At 50.9% G+C, this 27,661-nt stretch overlaps 1 protein-coding gene across 4 annotated transcripts; it reads right to left on the bottom strand.

Annotated features, from left to right (window-relative positions):
- Positions 1–1,325: 1,325 nt before the first annotated feature.
- MOB3C (MOB kinase activator 3C) lies at positions 1,326–24,998 on the bottom strand. 4 transcript variants are annotated; one of them, XM_066324910.1, is made up of 6 exons: positions 24,941–24,998; positions 24,294–24,349; positions 23,692–23,863; positions 16,669–17,168; positions 7,063–7,265; positions 1,326–3,913 (listed from the first exon to the last, which is right to left on the bottom strand). In XM_066324910.1, the coding sequence occupies exons 4-6, from the start codon at positions 17,084–17,086 to the stop codon at positions 3,884–3,886; spliced, it is 651 nt and encodes a 216-aa protein (XP_066181007.1). In that variant the 5' UTR covers positions 17,087–17,168; positions 23,692–23,863; positions 24,294–24,349; positions 24,941–24,998; the 3' UTR covers positions 1,326–3,883. The 4 variants fall into 4 exon arrangements, with proteins under 4 accessions (XP_066181007.1, XP_066181006.1, XP_066181009.1 ...); XM_066324909.1 differs by lacking the exon at positions 24,941–24,998 and having other exon boundaries at positions 24,294–24,525; XM_066324912.1 differs by lacking the exon at positions 24,941–24,998 and having other exon boundaries at positions 23,692–23,856; positions 24,294–24,525.
- Between the last annotated feature and the right edge of the window lie 2,663 nt (positions 24,999–27,661).

Below are 27,661 nucleotides of genomic sequence, written 5' to 3'. Positions count from 1 at the left end.
GTCCTTCCTTGACCTGCATGAGTGAACCTGGCGAACCAGGCTGTGTTAGCAGCGCCATCACTCCCCTGAAAGTACAAGTTGCACACATTCAGGAGCAGCACTCTTGTTGCGAAAGTTGTGAAAGTCTTTTGAGTCATGTTAGCTCAGTTCCAAAAAAGTGACCAAGGAATTTATCAGTGTAGTAAGTGGCATTAACCTTACCTAGTATTATTAACCCATCTCATCCTTTTCTGATCCTGATCCTGAGTGGATTCATGGTCATCTTCCAGTATGGACAGATTTTGAATCCTTGGAAGCAACAGATTCTAATTGTCTCCTTTTTCGCTCTTCCCCAGACTTCTTACATTTGACAAACTTTTACCAGGAGAGGAGTATCTCAGCCCAGATCGTGTTGTGGTTGTTGTGAGCACTTATCCGGGACTGTCCAGCCTTAGCTTGGGCGGGTTTAAACTCAGGAGCCACCAGTCAGACCAGCAAACCCTTCACCACCACCCCATGTCCTGCCAGGATAGGTCAGCCTTGGTCCTTGCCTATGCCAAAGGCAGTTTGCTTCACTGGCTGAGCCCAAGCCCTCTCCATGCCACATCCCCGTGGCAACTAGGACAGCAGCCATTATATCCCACAAAGCCCTTTTTCTCCTGTCCAAAACTATTCCTAAATTCCTCCATGTCTGCAGATATTGCCTAGCACAGTCTGTCCCATGCCAGCCTCTACCTGACCTGGTGACCAGCAGCCCAGCCTTTTGTTCAGTTCCAAAGGAAATGTTGGCTGCAGAGAGGAAAAACAAAATCCTAGCAGTAGCACATCTGCCCTTCATCACAAGAACCAAGGAATTCTGCATAGGGACAGACAAGTCCGAAGCACCTGGCAGGCAGCTGAGCAGATGAGTCATTTGAGGAACTGGGCTAACAAGTGATATGTGCATATTTAATGTATCCCAGCATTCCTGTCTGCCTTCAAATTGCTCAGGGATGTTTGCTGAGGCTCTGGGGTTGTTGGAGCTTCACAGGCACACTTGAGACTCCTGAAAGGAGCAGTTTGACCCAGATACTTATCTCAGCACTTTCTGCTTCATAAATATCTCAGGCCTTAAAGTCTCCAGGCTGGGAGGCACTCAGATGGATGAGGACCTGGGGAACAGCTCAGTGTCTTGGAGAGAAACAAAAAGACCTTTCTGGCAGTGAATGATCTCCCTGTCTCCTTTTTAAACTGCCTCCAGAGTAACTGAAGATAGTTGTCACAGAACAATTGTGAGCTTTATTTCCTTGGGTAAACCAGATTAAAAATGGAGAGAAACAAAAAAAAAAAAAACCCACAACAAGACCTTTGAAATTCTTTGTAAATTGGTGCTTGAGATGAATCTGTGAGTTGATCTTTCAAAAACAGTGTTTTCTGTTCCACAGGAATCTATAGGAGCTCCGTGGTGTGGAGGAGATAAACAGGAAGCACTCCCAAAGCAGCAGGTTGAAATCCTCAGGCATGGGTTTGAAGTACACTTCCCTGTTGCTATTCATAGTGAATAAATTACTTGGTGGAACTCATTGCCTCAGGACTATGAGGAGGACAAAAATAAAATCCGGCTTCTGTGCTTCATTTATTTATGGAAATTATTTACACCAAGTCTTGTCTAACCAAGGAAAGGTTAACACTTTCTCTCCGAGTACCTGGTCACTGCCTGCACCATTCCCTTGGATTTTGTTTTCTACTGTCTAAGTTGAACCTCCCAAGCTGCAAATTGTTGCTCTTGGTCACCATCTCATCATCTTTCACTGTTGAGAAGAGTTTGACTTTGTCATCCTTGTACCTCAGCTGGAAGTAGCTCTAGGCTGCTGTCAGTTCATGCCTTAGACCCCACTGTTGAAACAGCTTCTCCATAATTCCCAACCTTCCCAGCTCCCAGAGGGTGCTGTGCATTGAGTCCAGACAAGTTCCACTCCTCAGGAAAGCAGAAGCTTCTTGACAGAGCTGTTGCTGACTCGTGCCTCTGCTCCACAAACAATTTGTGCCTGCGGTTCTCATTGATGTGAAGAGACAGGAACACCAATTCCAGGACACACACACCTTTGTAAAAAATAGTGAGTAAAGCTCACCACCATGAATTGCTGGGATAATGCCTTCAGGGGAATCCTGGAGCAAAGCCTGCAGGCGGAGGATGCTGGCCAGAAACACTAGCCTCTGTTAAGCCATTCTCTGAGATGCAAGCTGAGGTCTCAGCATGGCATTAAGATCCATCAGAGCTGCAGCTCTCAGGGGAAAATCACTCTTCAAGTCATCCTTGTTCATTAGGCCTGTTTAATACAGATGAATCAGGGTAGAATGAAATACACCAGATTTATTAATGTTTCTTTAATTAGTAACAGAACAAATATGTTTGGACTTTGAGTATTTCACACAGAGGATTACTGGAATGATGTATCAGGTGTTTTTGTGTCCATTTTGCTCTGTTTTATTTCCATGTAAAAATATACATCTGGTACACAAGATTAAAAAAAATAGATTTTCACAACAAAATAAGTGCTTTGAGCACTAAAAATTCACTTGTGCACTTTAATGTTGGCCTAAACATTTACATTTTCTAGCCACATCCCCCACCTACCCCAAAAGTGGGCAAACCCCAGACTATAAAGGTTACCTCTGTCAGATGTTGAAAACTTTGCCAGAAAAAGAGCAGGAAACACAAACATAACAATTCTGTGGCTCAGACAAATTGATTTTCACTTCCCCAAAGCAATAAAAAAGGAAAAATTAAAATCTTTTTGTCAAAATAAAAATGGCCCAGGGAACACAACACTAATTATCAGGCACTGCAAGCAGAAGGGGAGGACATTTTGAGACACGATACCTTTCAGGGGAGTAATGACACAGACCATAGAATGCTTGCAGATGGTCAAAAAGGTTTAAGAATCACAGAATAATATTGGGTTGGAAGGGGACCTAGAGAACAGAATAGAGGAGATGTCTCTTATGAGTCCTTCTTCATCTGCTGTAAGGTTGGGTAACGGAAAACCAACAGTTTCTACAACCAGCATTTGCCCATCTGGAGCCAAGACAACACATCAGGAAATGCTGACATGTTGAAAATGTTGTTTTCTGGCAACAGTTTCTTTTCACCAGTTTTTGAGATCTTTCTCAGGTAGACTGTGCTGATCACACTCAATAGTGACCTCGTTCACCTCCTCAGTCATGGGGCCACTTGCCATCAGTCCAAGCAGCATTGGATGCATCTTAGAACATCATTAAGTCCCCTTTCCAAATGTGAGAAATCCCTTGAAGGGAAAAATGGTCCCTTTGGTAAAGCATGAATTAGGGCAGAAGGAGACATTCATAGTTAAAAACAGCACATCAACAACCAACCATGGGAAGGCAGTGGGATGAAATGCCACCAGCTTTGCAAGGCTGACCTCAGGTGGTACCACAAACGCACTGCCTGTGGGAAAGGTAACAGGCACTATCAGGTAGCCAGGGTCACATCTGCTCACAGGACAGGAATCGCTAATGAAATATTTGGAGACCAATATAGCTGAGGATGAAACGAGAGGGAAGGTTGCTGAAAATTTGATGTCAGACATGGAATTGCGTCTTAAAAATCAGAGTGTGCAAAAGTAAACCAGACTTGCCTCATTCTCCAGTTAGTCAGTGGCTTTCTAAAACAGGAACCATACAACAGAGATTGGGATCTATTAAAAGAAGAGAAATCTGTCCAGAGGTTCTTGGAAAACTTAGGATTCAGCTGAATCCTGACCTGGAGAGGCTCTTCTGCAGTGTTTATAGGTCAGTGAGCTGGAATGCCCAGAACAAGTCCTAGGGAAGAGGTCTCCCACCACAGGGTTTCTTGTCCCACCAGGCTCAGAGTGAGCCAGCTGAGTTTGTCTGCCAGAAGACTTCAGTGGCAAATCCGTTCTGTCATTTCTTTCTGCATTGAAGGGGGAGAGAAAAGAAACGGTAAGTGCAAAAGACAGCTTTGAGTAGCGTGATGTGTCAGGCAGTTTGGGAGACGTCCAAAACCAACCCAGGGAAGCAACCGTGGGAGTCTTGGGGAGGCTTTTTTTATTTCCCATGACAGCCCTCCTGGGAACTCAGCTGCCTCAGCAACTCCATCCTGGCACTCTCCCCAGTCTCTGTGGCACAAGGCTATTTTGGCTGTGCCCTAGCCTTGAGAGCAGTCCAAGGAAAGAGCTTTGGCTGAGATATTGAAAGATGAAGGTCCTGCTCCTGGCTCAGCTGCAGAGCAGCCAGACAAGGTGATGCCACTCTCAGAGTCTCTCTTTGCAGCCTTAGGAGATGGGACATGGAGCTGCTCCCAGTTCTTGCTCCAGGAGCTGACTACAGCTCACTCAGAGGACCTGTGGTTACAGCAAGGGATCCTTCAGTCACACTGCAATGCAAATGAGTGCACGGGAAACCTCCAGTGAGACCACACTATGTTTAGGAATACAGATTGTTTTCTTTAGCCAGAATGTCATCATGCCAGCCACATTAGGAAGGTGTCCAGCTTTTAGCTGGTGGAAGACAGTATTTGTCCTTGCCTTAAAAAGCTCAACTGGTATCTTGTAAATCCTGCAGTGAGAGAAGTGTGATGCTGGCTCATCAGGTTCATGGCTTGTGAATCTGTGTGCCCCCAGGCCCCCTCATGCACCCCAGAGGAAGGTTTGCACATTAAATGGTACTCCTAAAATAGACTGGAAGTAGGACTGGTCCATGGAGAAGGAAGAATGCAACTCTGAAAAAAGAAGAACTAGGAAAGGAGGATGACCCTTGAGTAACCCTGTAAAAGGCCCTTTAGTTATATGACCGAGGGAGACAGAAGTAGCAAACTGATCTTCGTTGCTGGGAACTTTGGTTTTCAAATCCATCAGGGACAGTGGCAAAGAGAAGGTTTTCTTGTAGGAGAACATGCAAAATCTCAGTGCAGAACCTGGCCACCAAATGAAAAGTTTGCCACAACATCACATTGCTAACAGGAAATGTTTGCAAACATCTTGGAAGGAAAAGAAGAGGGTGAGAGGACTATGCACATCTTCTTGCAACAGCATTGTGCCTACCACAGTAGCACAACACCAGGCACAAAAGCAGCCATAAACAGGAGGGACTGCAGTGACCAGTGGGCTGATAAGTCACCAGTGAGCTCCTCAGGCCAGCCCCAAAGGTCCAAAGCATTCCTCACATTCAGAAAATCCCCACAGCCGTGCCTGAGTGTGTAACCAGCTGGAGCCCCGCCAGTGCTGCAGCCCAGCACCACGAGCTGCCCTCGTCAAGGAAGGAAGCAAGTGCACAGCTTCTCTCCAGCCCATGTTCCTTATTTACTGAGAGAGGGAATCATTCACTGCCTTTTGCTAGTTCTGCTGTACAAAGGATCTCATTCTCAGTTCCCAACACTTGCTGCTAAGAAATCACAGCCCACAGAAGCTTGACAAAAGGGAAATTCAATCAGCAAAGAGAGATTCAGCCAGAGGAAAGCTTAGAAGTCTGTCATGGGATTCATGGTGACTGACTAAATGCAAGTTGGGACAGCTGTCTAGGCTGATGAGGCAGCCTGGTTGCAGGACACTCATACACACCTAAAGTAACTCACTGCCTGAGGGAAGGAGGCCTGTCCTCCTCCCTGGTCGTTCCTCTCAACCCTGTAGTTGGGTCTGCTTGAGGCTTGGATGGCAGGCAATGAGACACAGATAGACCAGGGGCAAATGCGTTCTCATTTCCTTGTAGTTTGACAGTGGTTGCGTCACAGGGAAAGAATCTGTTCACCTGAGATTTATGCAGACCCATCAATCATCTCATGTTGCATGTGAGTCACTGGCACTGAAACTCTATTTAGCAAAGTCAGCCTCTGCTTTGGCTCCCAGTTGTTAATTACTCACATTAGCAAGCAGCAATCAAAGGGGATGACACTATTATGGACTGTATAGCAATGCTGAAGAGGCTTGTAATGAGGAACACTGACAGAGGACAGACTGATGCTGAGCTGCCATTTTTCTGGAGCTGAGGGCCATTGTGATAAAATGTGTTACAATTGAATTCTACAAAATAATTAAAGTCGATACTGTTGTCATTCAAGTCTCCTCTGATTAGATCATCATCTTTTCATCCCTCTAAATCATGGTTAGAGTAGATAGACAGAAAACTGAGACAAATAAAAGCAGAGGAGTAAAGTGCTTAGCACTTAGGGCTGGGGCATCTCCCTCACCTGCAGATCCTAAGCAAGCAACTGGGACTCCTTGGCTTTTTCTCGGATTATAACCCTCTTGGTCTTTCCTGACTCTCTGCTGTTGGATATGGACTTTTCTGCAACCCAGACCTTATCACAGCAAGTAAACTACTGGGTTTCCTATTAATTCTTTCCCCACTGCAGTATGTCCTCCCTAAGTCAGACTATACTCAACCTTGTCTGTGACAAACTTGCTTCTCTTACAAAGCCAGCTATGTGCATTTTCTAGTTTATGAGCCCTGGCCTGTCTGGCCTCTGCTTCCCACAAATCCGGCTGTTGTCAAGGACTCTCACCTTCTGCCTGGCTAATTGCTTCCCAAGGGAGGCTGTAGGGAAATCCAGTGAGGACTCTCCAGCATGGCCTTGACAGTTACTGTCTGAAGCTGTGTGTCCTACTGGGGCTTGCCTTCCCTGCACAGCCCCAGAGTAATTCACACTAGCAGATAATGCTGAAAGAAAAACTGTGGAGAAGAGACTTTGGCTCAAATCTGACTCCTGAAAGCCATGTGGGCACAACTGGCTGAAACACCTCAATGTGCAAATTGCATTAGAGCTACCAAGTCACTATGGGGGCACCAACCTGTGGTGGCCTTAAGGGTAGTGAAGTACAAATCACAGACATGACAACAGAGGCAAAGATTAAGAAAGGATCAGTGGTTTCCTTGGTGCTGCTGGGAATTTCTCTCTCGGAGCACTAAGGCTGATGGTCCCAGGACAGAAAACATGACTGTGTGTCTGAGGGAGGGTGGCCAAAATAGTCCAGAGAGGGTCAGCATTGCTCGGAGTCCAGCCTCAACCCAAACCTACCAGCACTGTGTCCAGCCCACACCACCTCCCCATCCCAGGGCCATCCTTACCAAAGGCTCCAGCTCCCGGTGGTCAATGAGGCTGAACTCCCTGATGAAATAGTAAAAGTGCTTGTAGCAGGTGTTGACGTGAGCCTCAGCACCCATGCTGATGATGCTGTCAAAGTGGTGGATGTAGACATGGACAAAGACACGGAAGAGGCGGGTGAGGATCTTGGTGCAAACTTGCTGGAACTGCTTGGGGAAGGGAACACCTGCGAAGCAGAAGTAAATTGGAAGCCATTTGAACATTTCCAATAAAAAAACCAGTTAGCATTTAAATGTCTGTGTCATGCTTGACAGGCAGTCATAGATGACAAGGAAGGACACCCTTGGCTAATGTCAGGAGTGACACTGGGGCAGTGTGCCATTGAGCTCTTCCCACATTTTCCCTCATTGCCCAGCTAGCAATTTTACACAGGCATGGGCTCAGGATTTGGAGAGTTGCCTTAGGAGAGAAAATTCCTAATACATTTAAGGAGGCCACAACTCTCCACATCTGGCTCAATCCAGAGCAATCTGGCAGAAGATCCTTTTGCCCTCTGCCTTTCTCCTACAAGCCTTCTGAGGCATGACATAAGTCAAATTGTATTTACACAGGTCCATGAACAAAGTCAAACCATGTCCCACCAGAAAAGATACCTTCATCTAAACCCAAAAGCATGGCTCATACTGTTTCCCTTCCTCCTCAAGCATCACTTCTGATGCATCAACAGAAATGGGTAGGGTTTCTACCGTTTTCCTGATCCTTCATTTTTTTCGTATTTCAACAAAATGTCTCATTAAATCAGGAAGAAAACTGCCCATCTTAATGACTGGGTTGTAATTTCATTGTGCCTGTATAATCCCAAGATATCCTCATAGGATGGGACCCACCACACCTGGCTCTGTACTTTCAGCTTTGTCCCACACAAGGACACAGTGTTGAATATTTCCATCCTTTTCAAAATACACTGCTATCAGAGTGAAAATCTCAGGGTGGGATACCATCAATGCCAGCAACCTTGGGGTAAATCTCTAAAGGAAACATGGCTTTGAAACACTAAACTTTTTGGGCTGGTTTGTTTGGGATTTTTTTTTTTTGTGAGGAGGAGAATGAAACAACTGATATTTGTTTTCCTTGAGCTTCCTCCTCTCCCGAGAGCAATTCAATGCAAATACACACACAAAAAAATAAAAACCTCCCTTCCCACGGTTGTACCAGCCTCCTCCCTTAGCTTCTTATTAATGCAGCACATAACCTCTTGAAAATCTTCCCAAACAAACTCTGCTCAACCATGGCCAGCTCACACATTTTTGCGCACAGGAAAGCATCAGCAAATCTCTTAGCTAAAAAAATTAAAAATGGTAATTTTATCTTTGAATCTTTCTCACCAGCCTTGCTAGGCAATTAAAGCTGTTTTTTTTCCCAAAGGCTCCTGGCAGTTTTGTTTCCCAGCAGCAGTGCTGAGCCCCTCTCCTCCGTGGGTGGCAAACGCAAAGGTTCTGTCATTCCACCATCACGTGTGGACCCTGTTTTTCAATTGCCAGGGTTGGGCAGGCGTTGGGTTTGGAATTCATAAAAGAAAATTATTTTTGGTCTAAAGCACAGTCACCCTGAGCACAGCCCAGTCTCCATTTCCTGCATGCACAGTGTTTGAGCAGAGGGCAGGACTGAAGCATCTGTGTTCGTGCCACATCTGGATGTCCCAGCCACCACTTGGGGAAGGACACAGATCTTGGCTCAGCATCACACAGAGAGGTGGTTTTGAGACTGATTTGTGGCCACTGCTCTGCATAACCACGAGCACACTGCAGCTCCAGGGCTGCTCCTGCAGCAGGCACCTCAGCATGACCTGTTTCACTGCCAGCTCTGACAGATCCCATTAGGACTTCTCAGGAAAGGTGTTCACATCTGGCAAAGTACAACCAGGCTGTCCCTATGCCAACACCTTAGAGATGTGACTGGAGATCTGCTTCTGCCCAGCACCCTTGGCTCCAGAGCTCTCCTTGCCTGCTAGTCTGACATGGGCAGGGATCAGAGAGGGACAGGAGGGACACAGTGCTTTATCAGTGGCTTCATTTGAGCTTTCTGCACTAAGTGAGGATTTGCTGAGCAAATAAATGCTGGAATCACCCAGCTGGGGATTCAGACGTGCCATTAGGGTGGCCCCTGCAGACCAGCTTTGAAGAACTGGTTAAGAAACTTTTTTTTTTTTTTTTTATAGTAAAGCTTATCATAGCAAATAATTGCTGGTGAATGCACATTTTTGGGCAGTGTCTGGGGAATACACACTGTTCTGAGTTCTGGACAGCCTGTCACGTCCCTGGGGCCAGAGGCAGCTGGGATCTCAGCAAGTGCCCAGGAGCAGGCAGGAAAGCACTTGGCTGCCTTCAGTTTGTCACCCATCCCAGTCACCAACTGCCTCCCCAGTCAAAGCAAACAGTGAAAGAGAAATCTGACCTGACCATCACCAAGAATTTATTGCCAAACTGCAAAGGATGGCTGTGAAGGAAAGCAGCAACCCTCAACGCAGTCCTGAGCTGAGAAGGAAATAAGCTCAGAGAGTGAACAGCAGATCAAACAGATCTCAGGCTCCCAGGGCCAACAACATCTATGGTGCAGATCCTCTGACAGATGCTGTCATATGTCAGAGATCCCGCTCCAGATCTGCACATCTGGAGGTGCAGATCCTGCTGCCACCTCCAGACATGGCAGATGGTGGCAAGTGGCTTTCCACAGCTTTTGTCCTGAGGTTAGCCAGGAATTGTCTTATACATCTGTCACCAGCAAGTCCTCATGGACACGCTAACAGTTGAGAGACTTAGAGAAGAGACACCTCCAGCTACATTCTGGGTTCTACAAAAGCAGTTTTTGCATCAGGGAAGAGAGATTTAGCTTAAATCACAGAATCAAAGAATAGCTTGAATTACGAAGGGTCTTTAAAGCTAATTAAAATCTCATGGTCATCAGCAATTATGGGAGCTGTTGAACTCCTTAACCTAATGATGTATGGAAAGATACCATCAGGCTGCCAGGACCTCCGAAGCTCACTTCTGGACTACTCAACACTTGTGTTTCACCCAGTGAAACCAGGAGCATCGGAAGCTCCCGGGAGCTGACGCTGAGCTGCCCTTCTTGGTGTCCATCACCAGGTGTCAGTGTGTGGCCGTCCCCTCCAGGCACGGCCAGGCTGTGCTGGTGGCGGCTGCCTGTCACTGATGGATTTCCACAGGTCCCACGTCAGGACACACCCCTCACCGCGGTCCTTTGGGATCACTCGGGTCCGGCTCTGCCTCTCCCTCCCTGCAGCACCCCTCTCGCTTGCACACCTGCCCAAGGAGGCACAACTGGCTCCTGCTTCCTTTCCTCTCCCCGTGCTGCGGCCAGGTCTGTGTCCTGTGCCGGGACCCTCCATACAGGCCAGAGATGCTGGACTGGACCCTGCATCTGGCACAGGGCTCTGCGCCAGCTCATCAAAGCACTTCCCCCGGGGAAGGAAGCAGAGCGGATATTTGACATGCAGATTGCCTCTGCCAGCAGTGCCTCGCTGCTGATCTCCAGTGCCTTGGAGAGAAACCCACAGCAGCCCCAGCAGGCACTGGCCGTGCTGGTGGGGAGCTGGGGAAACACCCCATCCCTTTGCCCAGAGCTGAAAGAAAAGGGCTCTGCAGTAAGGGCTGCATCTGAGAGCAGCAGAAGGATCCGGCATGAATCCGGCTTGCCCTGGGTCAGGGCTGCTGGCGCAGCGGATGTCCAGCAGACGACACATGTGACATCCTCTCCAGCCCGAGAGGGGACACGGGGCAGGCTGTGCCTCCCCCCTGCAGCCAGGCACACACTGCAGCCGGCACGTCCCAGCCGGGGGAAAGCCACGGGACAGGGATCTCTGGCCACACTCTGGCGCCTCTCCTGCCCTCGTGGGTGCTCAGCTTTACCCTGAGCAGCCAAGCTCGCTGCCGCCAGAGCTGCCCCGGCTGCTGGGAGGGCTCACTGCAACAGCCAGAGCGGAGCCAGCGGGCAGCTGCTCCTCTCAGGGCTCCCACCTCCCTGCCAGGCTGGGCCGGGCAGATCAGCCTCACAGCCTGCACACACAGAGCCCATCAGCGGCCAGGGCACCGATGGAGGCATTTGGGAGTGGGGCAGTGGTGGCTCTTGCTTAGGGGATATGGGAATGCAGCTGGGGAGCAGGACAGTCTATCAGTTACTGACAAGGGGATTTGCTTCATCTCGAAGGTGGCACATCATGGCACAAACCAGAGACAGTAGCAGATGGATGAGACAGAGGGGTGAGTCTGGTGGGACAGCCCATGCATGGCTGAGATGTCCTCTTAGCAGAAATACACCCGCCAGGGGAAAGTCAGGATGGACCTCCAGGTTTGACAAACCACCCCAACAGGGTGACGCTGCTTGGGATTGCTTCATCCTCCCCAGCCCTGCACATCTTCAGGGACCAAAAAACACCATCCTAGTTCATCCCATTGATTGTGATCTAACTACCCCAGGGGGACAGCAGAACATCACAAAACTCACCTGGGCTGATTTAAAGGCATTGAAATTACCTTTACATTTAATTCCCTGGTGCTCACCATCCAGCAACCTTGGAGAAAGCAGCAGCAAGCCCACAGTCTGGCAGGCGGCAGCCACCCTCTGATTCTTCTTGCATGATGTTTAGTTTAGATATTAGGAAGAATTTCTGCTCCAAGCCAAAGCAAAAGCGGTAAGTACAGCAGGTACAATTTCACTCCAAGCAGAGTGACTCACAGCCCTGGCACCTTTAGTTTGTCTTGGATGTTTTTGCTTGAAAATCCCAAGATATGATTTAAAGCTCCAAGGAATCTGTTTTCTCCACTCTTTGCTGATTGCTTCAAAACATAAGGAAACCATGTGTAAAAGGAAATGAAAATGAAAGGTGACAAAGTGCCTGTGCTTAGGGTAAGGGACTGCCAAAGGGTCCTGAATCTTTCCTGCCATCTCCTATCCCCAAGACTTGTGTACCAGCCAATTTAATTTTTTCATGATGAATCAGTACTGGGAAGCTATTTTGCTTCTTGGCAGTTGTATTTCTTTTCCTCTGCAAATGCAGTAATTCAGTGTTATTCGTGATGAATTGTTGTTGTTATTTCTCAATTTCATTTTGGCCACCGTTGTGTTCAGTGATTCATTTTTTCTAAAAATAAGTCTTTAAAGCCCTGTTTAAAACTAATGGCATGATGGCAGCTGCAAGCTGGTGTGGTATTAATTTTGGGAGAAAAAAAGCAGGGAAAAAAATCCCCACCAGATTATGTAAAAAAGAGCCAGCTGAGAGAACACCAATAATTAGCTGAGTTCTGAACATTTTTCTCCTGTTGTTATGGCAAGACAGTATCGGATAATTTCGCACCAGGTTTTCTCTGGTTTTTATAATTGTTCTGGGACTATGCTTGAGTGACAGGCCTGAGTTCTGAAAAGCTTTCCAAGAACTGTTACAAAACCTCCTGTGGCCGGTGCTCTGTGGAGCCGCAGGCAAATTTGGCAGAGACCGCGAGGTGTTTCCGGGGCTGGGGCTGCTCCAAACCCTGTGTCTGCACTCAGTTAACAACAGGGAGGGTTCAGCAGCCACCGTGGTGCTGATGGAGGACACCTGGCCTTGTGCAAGCAGCAGCCTGACCCTCGGCTGGCCAGTGCAGACACAGCCATGGACCCTGGAAACCCCATCCAACCATCCCTCCTCCTCAGCACTGCCCAGCAGCAGCTCCCTGAGCCCAGGCACCACAGGGCAGAACGATTCCTGGGAGGAGAGGATATTTTCCAGGTGATAATTTCTTCATGTGGCCACTCACTGAATAAATCTACTGATATAGTTTTACCAGCTGGTGAAAGTACACCTGCAGAATCGTTTGGTCTTCTCCCTGCATGGGAAAATATGTTCGTTCTCCATTTAAATGTATTTTTCAGGACAGCTACATTGGCTGGAAGAATGGAAACAAAGCACTAGCACACACCAAAAGATATGGATTGTCTGGGAAAGCTGCTGCTTCTGTAGATTTATAGCCATCAGGCTGGCATAGCTCACACCATGCAGGGATTTATCTCATCTTAACTGGCTGACAAACAGGTTCCCACTGCAGAGAAAGGATCAGACAGTGGGATGGAGCCCTGCAGGTAGATTTCCCTGGGCATGGGGAAAACACAGTATCTCCCTCAACTCTTGCTGTGGTATGCAGGGGGCTTGGCAGCCCCTCAGACTTGCTAATAATCTCCACCATAGGGATTTTCTACTGGTGCCACCCGAGGGCTGCAGTCCTGCTGGTTAACTCTGCCGGGTCACAAACTGTCTGCTGCTGTCGGGCTCCCTTCCTGCCCTGTCAGATGCCAGCTGTCCCTCTGGCCTCACTGCAGAGCTGGCAAGAGCTCTGCAGCACTCAGCTTGGCTAAACCAAAGGTGTTTGTCACTCTGTTCCCCTCCCACTTCTGACATGTGCTGGAGGAGCAGATGCTTTAATGTGCAAATCAGCCCGGCTCTGCTCCGGTCACTGGAGCTGTAACCATTTACCCCAGCCAAGGTCTCCCCTGTGAGCCCACCAGTCAGGGAACCATCTCTGCACATTTCTAGCTGGACCTCTCACCCCAGGGCGAAAGATTTCCCCCCTCTGACCCATGAGATGTCTCTCAACTGTCAGGAGCCTACCAGCAAGCCCTGCTGAATCAAGTGCTGCTTCAGGCTGTGTAGCTCTTGGGTGGAGGAGGATGCTGAGATTAGCCTCCCACAATGTCTGTGAGTTTGGGGAACACTTGCTGTTTCTAAGAAAAACAATTTCAAAAAAGAGAAAGGTCTGTTTTGTCTGCAGTCAGATGGCCTTAGCCAGGGAAATCTTTGTGCTGGGGCAGCTTTACTGCACATGGCAAAGAGGGACCAGGAGGAAAAGCTGAGATGCAGGAAGCTCATTAAACCAGCTGAGATAGTGGGCAGCTGTGCCCAGGGTCCTCTCCAGCACAAGCAGGAGTGAAACAAATCTTCATGCTCAATCCCATCTCTGCTGCAAACATCCAAGAGTCTTACCACAACTCCAAAGCATAAAAATTTAATTTCTCCTCTTCAATTCATCAAGCTCCTTTCTGCTCCTTAAAACAGCTCACATCTCCTCTGTGTCCTCTCAGTGCCTCACTCCCCTTGTCCTGAGTCTTTTCCCAAGGGCTTGCTCTTTAGGAGAGAGATTAAGCACCTCTCTTTGGTCACCCTGGCCACTGTCCCTGAGCCCCACATCCTGGCCAGCCTCCTCTGTCATCCAGTGCATTTCCCTTCAGCCAAACACTCCGTCTTCTGAAATGCCAGAGCTGCCAAGCAATTACCCAGTGAACAAGGCAGGCCAGTGAAAGGCAGATAATTGGGGACACACTGATGACAAAGTGCCACCAGCTCCCTCCTCCCTCTGCCTCTCCCAACAGCCTTTCATGTGTTTTAGAGTGCTACCTCAGCCTGAGTTCCCTTTCACTTGTGTGAGGCCAAGACCACCAAGACATGCTGACACAGAGCGTGAAGTCAGTCAGGGGACACAAGGGTCCCCATGACAAAAGGGCTTGGAAAAGGACCCCAGGACCCCAGCCTTGGAAGAGAAAAAAATGGATTTGACCCATGTTCATCTACAGTCATCCTGGATCTCACCCAGAACTGCCCCCAAACTGAAACGAAAGGAGAAGTGGAAACCAGAGGCACCAGCCATCCCATCCCACATCAGGATATGCTACAACTCAGAGGGAGAAGTGCCAGAAATGAGGTGAAAGCCACCAGGACCATGAACTGTATTAGACTTTTGCACTTCAGAGAGATGTGGGAGAGCAGAGGGTGCTGCGATGTCTCTCCCATGGCTGCCTGCTTTTTGAGGTGTTAATACTCCCTGTACACCTTTACTCCCCAAAGCAGTGTCAAGAGCATCACATCTCAAATCCCACCTGAAAGGCATGAAATTGCATCAAGACACTCCCTTCTGCCTGGAGGGAAAACAGAGCAAATCCACATCTGTGCCTCTGCTTTTAATGGCATGCAGATCTTCTCACTGGGGAAAAGCCACCTCAGGAAGAGGAACACGTACCCTGCTCTCTGTGGCTGCTGTCTCACCCCTCAGCAGCAGCAAGTCTGTGCAGCCAGAATGAACAAGGACTTTGCTGTCCCCAGCAGAGCTGGGACTGCTGGCCCAGAGTATCCTGCACAGTCACTGCCAGCCAGCCACACTTCCAGCCCCCTCCATCCACGGACACCACTGTGCCCACGAGGGAAAGATGCCTCCATAGCACAGGGAATGCCCCCAGGGAATCCCAGGGATTGCCTCTCCCACACCCCCCAAAGGCATCCTGCCTGTCCTCCAGCATGAGGAGCTGCTGCTGTGCCACCCTGCCTGCCCCAGACTGTCAGCTAGGGGAGGAAGGCAACAAATGCCTGCTGGTCTTGGTTTCAGGGACTTGTCCCACCCTAACTCCAGGCAAGCCAGAGCAATCACATCTCATCAGGAGTCTGGAGGAGTCACTCCATCCCAAAGCCAAAACAGTTTGGCACAACCAGGCTGCAGGCACTGCCTCCCCTCTTGCTTGCAGAGACCCATGACCCCTCTCAGATTCCAAGGGCCAGAGACTTTCCTTAAAAAGACACACAACTACATGTACAGCACAGCCAAAGAGGGCTACAACAGTAATCCCACACAGACCATTTTCTTCAATGCTTCCCAGCATATTAATGAAAATCTTGATCATAAGCTGCACTGATTTCATACAGCTCTGTCTGCTTGGCAAACAGAAAAAGGTCAAGCAGACTTGCAAAGCTGTGCCTTTCCCCTCCTAAACTCCTCAAATGTTTTTTTACATTCAAGTAGCTTCATGTTCCATCTGAAAAATAACCTCTCCAAGGCATGACCTGAGACTCTGGAAGCCCCATTAGCTCCAACCCTTGAACTCATCTCCCCAAATGACAAAAAGCAGCTAAGTGGCAGATAATATCAGCCTTGGCAACTGCTGAGCATTGCAGGTCAGCGGCAGAGGGGTTAGTTTGAAAGCCGTGTTGCCTTTGGCAGCTGCTGCAAGCTCCTACGGCCAAACATTTTTGAAGAGCTGTATTATACACCTTGCCACTGCCAAGGCCACATCCTGGGGATGGGCATGTCTGCTCCAGCAGTGCCTCAGCTACATGGCAAGATGTGAGGTATAATCAGGGCTGAGATGGAAAGGGGCTGAGGAATTAAGCAGCAAGGGTTTGGGTCTTGGGACCATGAATCTACATGGAAAACCAGAAAGAAATTGAGTTGATTAGTTGAGAGAAAAGCAGGGATGTGATGACCACCTCTAACCAGTCCTGCAGGTCAACCTCTTGAGGAAAGGCAAGGAAGCTAATGACCTACCAGCCTTTATTTCTCACAAACACAGACTAAGTTCAAGCAGAGAAAAGGAGAACACCGTGTTCCACATCCCCTAGTAGTAGGATGAGAAATCCCAAACTCAGTTTGGAGCAAAAGGGTGTGGGACAGACACTGAGAAACGCCTGGAACAGAAAATGCCACAATAGTTTGAATCACAAGTTCATCAATACCAGCACTGAGGTGCACCAGCAGCTTGGGAACCCGCACCAGTTACAACCCCAGCTTTCCTGCAGGGAACCAGAGCCCACTCACCTATCCTGGTGGGGAAGACGTCCTCGTTGTTAATGAGCATCTCGATCCAGTCCATCAGCATGCACATGTACTGTGGGGCTGACAACTTGGTTGGCTTCTTGTACTTGCTGTCGTCCTGCCACCTGTACTCGTACTTGAGCCCCCCGGACATGATGGGGCAGCTCCTCTCCGTGCAGAACTCCGACATGGTGCCGTAGATGAGGTTGATGCGGTTGAAGAAGTCCACCACATGCACGGCGATCCAGTCGTTGATGCTCTCTCCAGGAGGCAGCTGCACCACTGCCTTCAGGTCCAGCCCAGACTTGAGGGAGGCCTGGGCTTTCTTGTACAGCTCAAAGCGCTGCGTGCCCGGCTCAAACTTCTTCCGGGGACGGAATGTTTTGTCTTTGTTGAAGACTTGCTTGAGACACAGGGCCATTGTGGGCAGGGCCAGCCAGGCTGAGGGCAGAGGCTCAGAGAAACATGAAACCCAGGGCCGGGGTCTTCAGGGATGGAGGTTTCTGGGAGGAGAAAGAGACACATTTCAGTCACACATGCAGACAGCTGCACATGTGGACACGCTTGCAGAGGGTGGCACCAGAATGCTGTCTGACCCCACTGCTCTGACAGCACATGGGGACACAGATTTGGATAGAGCTTCTGGCCCTTTCACACACACCAGGGTGATCTGGAGCAGCTGCTGCCACCTCACACAGCAGCTCCTGGCACCGGAGAGGGTAAACCCTGCCACATGTGCCCCATCCAAGGCGTGATGGCAGACCGAGCCCTTCCTCCCTCCTGAGCAGCCCAGGAGCTCAACAGGCTCCAGCCAACCTCTTCCCTCCAGGCTTTTACCAACAAGTGCTGCAATAAACTGAGAGCCATGATACCAGCAGAGTTCACCGGTTTGGGCAGTCCCACTCTGGTGGCCTTTTCCTCTCCTGGCAAGGGGGAAGCATCTCTTTCCCAGGGACTTGTCACTACGAATAACCCCTAACCCTGCAGCAGCAGCCCTGGGTCCCACAGCTGCGACCGCAGCTGGCTGCTGGTTCACACAGCCCCAGCGCCAGGATCAGTGGGAAAAGGGGGGATTGTTTTTGTTGCTCTGCCTGGTGTGTTTGTCCAAGAAAACAAAACCCACATCCGAAGAAGGGAAACGCAGCCCAGCACAGCAGAACAACATTGCCAGGATGCCGCCAGCTCTGCCGGCGTGCACACAATGCACACAGCAGCCCTTGGGGTGGTGGAGCTGATGCTCCGGGTGACTCCAGGGCTCAGCAAAGTGCTGAGCTCACCCCTTCCTGCCCAAGATTAGCAGCACAGATGAGGGCTGTGTTTTCCTTTTCCTCCCTGAAATCCAGTGGAGATCCCATCCGCCCAAGGCTGTCCTGGACGGGCTGAAATTGTGCATTTTGTTACCTGCATTAATCACCAGTGGTGTTAATGTGAGCCCAAGGCCTCCTGGTGCTCAATGCCTTGCTGAGGCTTAGGGAAGAGAAAGTCCTCCAACAGCCTCCCCCAGATGGGAAGAGATGGAGAAGCAGTTAAGAAAAAGGAAGGAAAATATTTATGGAAAAGGGAAGTGACTGACCCAAAATCACAAGCAGGAGGGAATGGTGCAAACCTTGGATGAACATTCATCATTAAAAAGACAACTTTAGCCAAAAGCTTGCTATTTAAATTCTGTTTTCTAAACTCAGTCCTGAGCCTGAGGCAGGTCCTATTTTGTGATCAGCTAAACATCTCTCAAGTGAAACCTCCTGCTCCCCTTAAGGTTCACCCCGGGGTCACCACTGGGAGGCAGGAGGAGCTAGTGATCATCCCAATGCCTGCAGGATCTGCCTGGTGGGGATTTCTGCACTGCAGCCAGCACCTGTAAAACCCTATATGGATGCACGCCCTGGTGTGGGTGGGAAGCCCAGCACAAATGCCATTAGTGCACAACCATGGCCTTACCCACAGGCTGGAGCCAGAGCTTTGCCACCCTTATACAGCTCACAGCACAGTGGTACCAAACCCCACCACACTCTACTGTGCCCACGTGCAAAAAGAGTGTGTTTTTAGGTGCTTTCTGCCCCACAGAGGGGGTCACAGCCATCACACAACCTTATGCAGTATGACTTCAACACCAGGGTATCTGCGGACCTTCCCCATCTCTTGTGGCTGGGTGGGATTTTAATGGCCACATCCCTGTCACCTTCATTTATTGCCTCAGGGCAATGACTGGAGGATGTTTCTTGGATGCTTTTTCTTCCCCTGCTCCAAGCAACTGGCTCCAACCATGGCAAAGAGCTTGTTTCCCACTTCAAAAAAAGAGCATAATCTCTCCAAAATGCCAGGCAGTGAAGCCAGCATGATGTCATGACTCCTGTCTGTCCCTTGGGAATGGCCTGTGCTACAGCAGTCCTTATGGATCCCGTGGGAGGCCAGGGGACTCTGGGCACAGTGAGGCTCTAAAGAAAAGCCCTTATCCAGAGCTTCCTGGATTCCACATATTCAAGCACATCCTGTTGATAACACCTCTAAAAAAAGCCTTCTGGGGAGTTTGCTAACACACAACACTTTCAAAAATATGTATGCATACATACATATATATGTATATATATAACCACTGCAACAGGGATCCTAATTTAGTAATGTAGGAAGTGCTGGGATATGCTCAGGATGAGGCACTCAGCAGGCTTTGCCCGTAGTGCAAAGCAGGAATGATGGGGCTGAGCAGTGCCTGGCCCTGCAGCCAGGTTTCCCTGGAATTTCAGCAAGGGAAGTCATGCCAACAGACATTCTCTGTGCCACCATTTCTCCTGGCCTTGGCTGCATCTGCTCTGCTTCAGGAGCTGTTGCTGTTTGCAGATTTTCATGCAGAGACTGGACAGTTCCATGGTGATGAGCAGCCAACCTGGCAGATGACATCCCATCAAACATGTCACTGCCAGGGGCTGACAACAGTGAAATCAGCTCTCTTTCAGTGCCTCACACTGCAAGTCCTCTGCAAATATTGAGCCACTGACTGGGAAATAAACATCTCTCTGCTGAAGCCATACCTGTAGCTCATCTACAACAGTATCCCTGCATCATCCACAGCAGGATCTCTGTGTCACCCTGCAAGCTGCTCTCACTCATCAGGCAGGTGGGAATGTGCTTCGTGGTCCAGCACCATCTGAATAAAACACCAGTTAAAAAAAAGAGCAGCAAAAGTGCTAAACATCTGCCAGGTGTTTTCCTACCATACATCTGTTCTAGCAGGAATGGAGAGTAAAATGCATTGCTGCCCAAGTGCTTGGAGCTGACCTGTCCCTGAGCTTGCAGGATGCCAGCACAGCCCACCTGCTTCCCAGGCAGTGGTTTTCTTTTCAGGATCCTCATCATCACCACTACCAAATCACCAAGTCATTGAAAGACCTTGTTAATATTTACTGGACAAAGATGTTCTCTAGAAATTACATTTAACACAAAGCCAAAAATACATAATGGGATTTATGACCTAAAGAAGCGGAGAGAGGCACTGAGCCAAAGAACACATTTGTTCTCTACCTTGCTTCAGAGCTCTCACTGCCCAGAGAGATCCATGTAGAGGGTGAAGTATGGGAGCAGTGGTGGCCAGGACCAGGACATGAGATCCCAGCTCTGGCCCTTGCAGATGAGATGCGATGCACCAGCTTGGAGCAAACAGGCTTTGCAAAGTCACCAGTGCCTCAGATTCTCCTCAGGCAGAGACTCAGCACCCTCCTGTTTTCTGGGAAGAAAAGCAGAATCCTTTGAGAATGGACCCAGGCACATCCTGAGTCTAAGTGATGGAAAAGGGCCTCAGCCAATGCAAAATCAGATTTTCCCAGTCTCCACCTTTATGCATCCAACCCGACTGGTGCTCTTCCATCATTGACCAAGTATTTGGAGCAGATCCATGGAAAGAAGCGGAAAGTGGGAGATCTTCCAAGGTTTATGGTGCAAAGTTCAGCTGAGTCTGACGTTCAGGGCTGTCGTGTTCCTAGAAATCATGCTGTGGCCCACTGGGGCTTGGGGTGGGGCAGGAGACCCGTCCAAGTCCTAACTGCTGCTCAGACTGCCTGTTTTGGGAAATCCTAAGGGCGCAGTGCTATCCAACAAGCTTAGACAGCAACTTCCTACAACATGACGGTACAGGTCCCGCCCCAGCCGGCGCGGGCAGCGCCGTGCCAGCAGCCTGCAGCTCTCTGCCCTCGGTTCCCACATGCAAAATCAAAGCTTTTCCAGGAGGAACCTTGGCAAAGGCTGCAAACCCTCTTCCCCACACCACAGTTCCCATCACAGGGTAGTGCTGGCGCTCTGGGGGGGGGAGGTCACAAATCCCTTTCTGAAGCATCTGCAAACCCCCAAATCAAACCTCATCCTATGCTTGGGAGTGGACAAGGCGTGAAGCAGGTGGAGCTGGAGACTTGCCCAGCTGTCACCCTGTGTTCCCACAGAGGATGGTTGGAAGAGGACGAACAAAGCTTCTGGGAGGAAAGAGACTGAGAGATTTCCCATGGGACATCCACGCTGTGGTCTCCTCAGTGCTCAGCCCCCATCCACGCTCCCAAAATAGCCTTGGCTTTGAGGAGCTTGGCTGCAAACCCAGCTGAGTGGCCACAAAGCCCATCCCTGGCCATGAAGGCTGCTGGGCTTCAGTCCTCCCCCTGGTTTTGCTGTTGGCTTCAGTCCTGCTGCTGGTTTTAAAAGCAGCAGCAGAAGCAAAACTCGGTGGGGTTTAGCAAGAACCAAAAAAGCACAGGGTTAAGCTGTGCAAGGACAAGGCAGAACCACTGCTAGGGAGGTAACAGGCACAGACATGTGAAAAACTGATGTCCAAGATTGCTGGCAAGTCCAGAGATGAAAGGAAATGAACTGGATCAGAGAGACTTTCTCTTCCCTAAGCCTCAGCAAGTTCAGGGTCAGACTTAGCTGTTAATTTCAGGTTTGAGAGTTGGTTATGTTTTTTATCTAAACTACCCTTCCTTCCTTCCTTCCTTCCTTCCTTCCTTCCTTCCTTCCTTCCTTCCTTCCTTCCTTCCTTCCTTCCTTCCTTCCTTCTTATAATTTGAAAACCACAGAGTTACACAACAAGGCAAAGGCTTTGTTGTAAATTAAAAACTCTTTTAAATTAAAAGACTCTGAAAGGTCTGCTTAGAGATGACAAAACAAAAGGGCAGAGCGGGCAGAGCTGTGGGAGAGTGGCTTCCTCCTCACAGTCCTGCAGGCATGGGGGCAAGGTCACCAAAGAAAACCTTTGGTTTTGACCCCAAATAGGCTTTAGTGAGAAACCCCGCAGGAAGGATCAGACAGATGCACTGCCAGACTCCAGGATAATGGTCACAGTGCTGGTCTCTGGCTCCCTGCCTCAGTGTCTCCAGTTTCAAAACTGATCTCGCTCCCCAGGTTGCCTTTATATTAAGGTCTGCGACAGCAAAGGCTTCAGGGGGAAAAGTGCTTTGCAAGTGTCTCTGGGAAGCACTAACAACCGTGAAGGGTAAAGAGAGAGGAAAGCTCTGACACCAGCACCTCCATGGCTCCAGTGCCAAGTGCATCCTCCCTGGATCCATCCCGAGACAGTGACACACTGGCAGAAGCACCTGCCTGGAAACTGCTGTGTTAGCAGCACACTCCTACCCCTGCGGGCAGTGCGACCTCCTACCCCTGGGGAGCACAAAGAGGGGTCCAGGACTGAGGGCAACCTGCAGAGAGATCCCAGCTCCCACTGCTTTGGGAAGAGGCCAAGGAGGCAGAGCACAGACCTGTCCAGCTCCAGGCACCTTAGAGCAAAGTGTAGGTTAATTAGCCCCAGCTCTGTACATCCCCCTCGGGCTTCCCCAGGGGTTCTTGCCTTTGGGGCACCCAAATATCTACTGCTTCTCCGCTTTAGGGGATTCCCTTCTCCCTACCACAGACAGTGTAAAAGTCCCACCCGTCCCATCCCGGAGGGAGGAGAAGGACAGCATCAGTTCAGCCACCATGTGCCAAAGCCCTGAGGCAGACAGACAGCTTCCAGAGGGACAGTCTGCCCAGAAACCTGCTGGCCCCAGCTGGCTTTTCACTGCTTTAGAAAGCCTCACTGCCTGGCTGAGGAGTCAGTGGCCGTGTCCTGAGCTTCCCTTCAAGCCCCAAAGAAGTCCAGATGCAGATTGGTCTTCAGCCTGTCCTAGAGCATCTCTGCAACCAGGGCTGCTTCTTAGGACTCATGCCCCAAAGATTTCTCCCAAGCAACCCTGAACTGCAGACACTGCAGCCCTGACCCAGGGAGGGACTGTGGGCAAATGGTGCTTCCAGGGATGGGAGAATTTCCCTCTTTTTACAAGCCTTTCCAGCCTTGTAATCATCTAAGGAAGGCGGGCTTCAGAAGGAGGGTGCTGGGGAGCAGAGTCCTGGGGCACTGACCCCACTCCCTCTGTGCTTCCTGCTGGAGCCAAACCCCAGCTGGGCTGTCCATGAGAAACGGGGTTATTGGCTGCTGATCCCAAATATAACCTAAACGATAGAAAATTCCAGGAAATGGGCCAAGACAAAATGCTGGGCGGGGGATCAAGGCCCAGCACATGGGCTGGGGGTGCTTCAGAGAAGCCCTGGGCTCTCAGCAGCATCTCCCTGCTGCCAAACCTTCCTTGTGCAAACTCCCCTGGTGCCGCAGAGACCCATGAGAGCATCCATGAGCACAAATCCGTGGAGCAGAGCAGGGATTTGACCCCCACACTCCAGCTGGGGACAGCTGCCAGAGGGAAGCTTCCCCCAACTCACATGGTGCTTGGAAATCCCCAGCTCGTGAGAAACGGACCTGGATGGCTTCCAGGAACGAGACTGTTTACACCCGCCCTACAGATGTCCCCTGCTGTCCCCCCGCTCTGTCCTGCCCTCTGCCCTGCCTCACCACCAGCACAGCAGCAGCTCTAGCCCAGAGGCACCAACAACGTTTTTCCCGGATCACACAAGACACCTCCAAGCAGAAAAGCAAAGCAGCATCTCTCCAGGTCAGAGGCAGCATGTCCCGCTCATTTTAGGCTATACCCAGTGGGGCTGGGGGCTTTTTAGGGGTACCTCATTCCTGGGAGCTGAGATCTCACTGCTACTACCAGCAACTTGCTGCAAGCCCTTGAAAAGAAGCGTCCAGTGGCCTCAGTGGTGTCCAACAGCTCTGGTTAGGTCCCAAGGGTGATCACTCTGTTGTCAGAGCCGTAATTCCAAACGCAGGGAGCTCCAGGCCTGCGAGCTCAAGGAAGAAGACGAGAGGAGATAAGCCAGCTGCGGAAAACGCATCTCCGCCTCTTGCTCTCACCCAGTTCCCCCGCCCACAACTTTCCGCCCTCCGTCGGACACGGGCAAAGCCGCTGCCGGGGCTGTCCCGCTCGGGAAACGCGTGTGCTGCCGTCCCCTGCCCGTCCCCCGAGGGACACCATTCCCTGCGCACCGCCGCCGCTGGCACGGACCCCTGCCCGGCGTCCCCAAACCAGGCTCCCTGGTATTTACACACTGGCTGCTGAGCCGGGACACCCCAGAGGAAGGGGAAGAGCTTTCCGCAGGCGTCCACGGCCCGGCTGGGTGAAGAATCGCTCTTTCCTAGGCTAATGCCAACCCAGTCTGAAAACACCCCAGGAGCATCCTCAGGGATGCGGAGCTGACTTTTACCTCCCAGGACTCACCTCATCCCCAGGCGCGGCGGCTTCCAGTCTCAAATCCCTCCGCTGCACTTTCTGCTCTTATTCAGGAAAAAGAAAAAAAAAAATTAAAAAGATACCAAGTCCAAGCCAGGCTCTCTTTCGGGACTATTGGCAGTTTGGGGATGGCAGTAGCAACAGCGGCAGGGAGAACTGCCTCGCTCCAGCGCTCACGGGGGTTTCGTTAGAGAAGCCGGGGCCGAGGGATTTTCTCCGGTCAGTGATGTCACATCCTGACCCTGCCGGCAGCTCCAGCTGTCCCTGGAAAACCCGCTTGGCAGCGGGTCTGGCAGCCCCCACCAGCCGTGGGCTCGCAGGCTCCTGGGTGGGCACTCGCTCACACCCACAGCCCCGCACCATTCCTGGAGGCTGAGATCCTTCTTGGCGTGCCGCTGGCTGGCTCCGGCTTTCACAGGACAGCAGGGAGCTGGGGAAAGGAGATGAAATCCCGGAGTGTTTTCCCCTCCTCCCCCCATCTTTTCACAGTCCCCCTCCCGTCATCCTTCCCCGCTCTGCACACACACAAAAACCAGCCGGGGGTTTCCGTGCCAGGCCAAGCTGGACGCCATCCAAAACAGAAATGCCGGAGAGGGGAAAAGAAAGAAAAAACTTTCTCTGCACGGGGCACTTACTTTCCGTCTCTGTCGGAGGTGGGGTGAGTTCTGAAGCGCGCTGCGGTATTTAAATCCTGCTCAGCGAAGGCAAGCCCGAGCCAGCACGCTCGGCGCCGGCAGGAGCGGCCAGCCAGCGTGGGATGGCTTGGCAGGAGCCGGGATGTGCTTGGGGTCAGTCCCGCGTGGGGCCAGACACCGGTGTGCAGCCCACGGGTGATGCCGCAGCACGGGCAGGCAGAGCGTGGCCCTGACACTCGCGCTTCTCCTTCCGGCCACGGTGACGTGTCGCTCCCAGGGGATGAGATGTGTGATGCTCTGGCCTCACCGAAACGTCTGCAGATTGTTTGGCACCGGGACAGTTCTAGTGAGAGAAAGGTTTCTAGCCTTTCTCACGCGTGTGTTAAACTCAGGCGGAGCCAAGTGTTTGCAGGTGACGGGGAGAGCTGCGGAGTGGGGCACAGGGCAAGGAGGATGTGGCTAATGGGCACATTTGCACGAAGCTGGAGGATTTAGGGTGAGGGTTTGATTCCCTGAACCCTGCCTGGCATCCTCTGGTGCTGCAGCTGTGGATTTATCTCCCGACCCCACGCAGCCTGTGCCTCCAGCAGGATCCAGATCCTTTCCCCACGACAAGGCTTCTCAGCGGCAGGAGTTGCCAGGGTTTGCTCTTGAGGCACAATGTTCAGAGGCAGCCTTTAAAAATACATTCATCCAGCAGCCTCCCAGACCAGCCAGCCACGAGGGAGCTCAGCCCTGCCCTGCAAGGCATTTACTGTCCTTTCCTCCCTCTGTCTGGGAGGTTGGTTTGGTGCAGCTGCAATAGAAACCCTTTGGCACCTGCAGGAGTGTCTCATTACTAGGGAAAAAGACACTGTAGGACTCATTTCACTGGGCAACAGCCACTGGTGGATCCCTTTTGACTGGAGCTGAAGGCAGTTGGAGCCTGCACACCCCAGAAGCCCCTTGCTTTTCTGTCTGTCCCCATTTGGGACATGGCTGAAGGGCAGATCCCAAACCAGGGACAGGACAAGGACACACCAAGGACATGCAGGATTCATCTGTGCTCTGCATCCACTACAGCATGAGATGGCTGAGGTGTCTCTCATCTGCAGAAAAGGTAAAGCCCTGAGGTGAAGTGCCCTGCACAGCTCTTGAGGCAGGAGGGAAGCACACGCTGTCAAATTAATCTCTCCAGCTGCTTCCACCACCACCACCATCAGCTAACCCAGTACCACAAAACCTCAGAGCTCAACTCTGTGTGTGCACCCTCCCCAGACCTGCAGGCTGAGCCTTTTCCACATCAGCCTTGCCCTGCTCGTGAGTGAATCTCTCACAGTCATTGCAGGTAGTCTCAGGTCAAAGTAACACCCCTAAAATCAGGATCATGCTCAAGTAATCCAGCAGACTCTTCATGGTCACTGGCAAACCAGCCACATTCCTGACTCCAGCAGGTTCAGGCGAAGTCTTTTCTCATCCCCAAGGCTGGATGCTCATTACAGCCACCCCAAGTCCCAGCAAGGGCTGAGCAATGCTGCTGTCCTCCATCCTGGGGACCTGGGATGCAGGAAACAACAAAATGTCCTCAGATCTTGTGAGCAGGAGGTGGAGGTCTGTGGAGCAGATGCAACGCCCAACAGCAAATGCCAAGCCAGGAGGAAACTTTCAACTGAAATCCCTGCAGAAAATGGGCAGAAATCCAAAAGTGAGGGGGCTTGGCCGGATAGCAAAGATCTCAAAGGCAACTCAGAGCCAGGATTTACATCCAGGCAAGACGGAGCCAAAATATTTGGAGGCGAGATGGGGTCCTCCCAGCCTCAGCAGTCTGGAGCCAAAGGAGAGGGGCCAGGAGAACAGCAGGAGGGCTGGAGTTATATCAGCTGCAGCTCCACAAGTCCACAGGGGTGAGCAGCACCTCCTGCTCAGGGACTTACCCCTTCTCCTGAGGTTTTGGAAACCTCACAGAGCAGAGAGCCCACGGTCCCAGAGCCACACGGTATCCCAGCTGTGGGGAGGGGAAGCAGGAATCACTTGGGAGAGAGGAAAAGGTCCCAGGGACGGGTTTGGGGAAGGAGGGCTGTGTTATTGTGAAGAGGGCATTTGTCTGCCCTGGAGGAAGGAAGAGGGGAGTGTTGGCCTCGCTCCTGGAGGCAGGTGCATGGCTGAATTTATCGGGGGAAGGAAGCAGGGACGGAAGGAGCCCGGAGCACGGGGCGGCTCCATCGGAGCTCACGGGCAGCCACGGGAAGAGGCCCAAGACAGTGAAGCAGCTTTGCAAAGCTTGTCAGGATATGGCAGCACCGGGGGGAGTGTGGAGGAGCCCCTTGGCAGCCCCCACCACTGTGCTGAGCCCTCACACAATGCCCTGCACAGCACCTCATGGGCACAGCCGCCTCAGCAGCCCTGAGATGCTTGTTCCCAGGCAGGGCTTGAAGGCTGGGAATGCCTGTGCAGACCAGAGGACAAAGAAGGGGAGAAGTGGGTTTGCTCTGGTTATTCCCAGGGAGGAATGGGACGTGTCCAGAAAAGTTTGCCTCAGCTATGCAGCATCAGGAACAGTCAGTTCCCCGGATCTGCTCCACCACGTCCTGGGCAAACTCAGAGACAGGGAGTGAGAACTTCTTCAGCCTTGGATCAGAGGGCACTGGAGTCTTGCCATTTTCTAAGGCACAGGGAAAAAAGCCTGACACAGATGAAAAAGCACTGGAGTCATCATTTTAAGGAAGAGTAAGAATGTTGTTC

This window comes from Sylvia atricapilla, chromosome 9 (assembly GCF_009819655.1).
Source record: "Sylvia atricapilla isolate bSylAtr1 chromosome 9, bSylAtr1.pri, whole genome shotgun sequence".
Taxonomy (NCBI): Eukaryota; Metazoa; Chordata; class Aves; order Passeriformes; family Sylviidae; genus Sylvia; species Sylvia atricapilla.
Note: the sequence above shows the minus strand (reverse complement) of the source record. Positions and strands in the feature narration are given on the sequence as shown.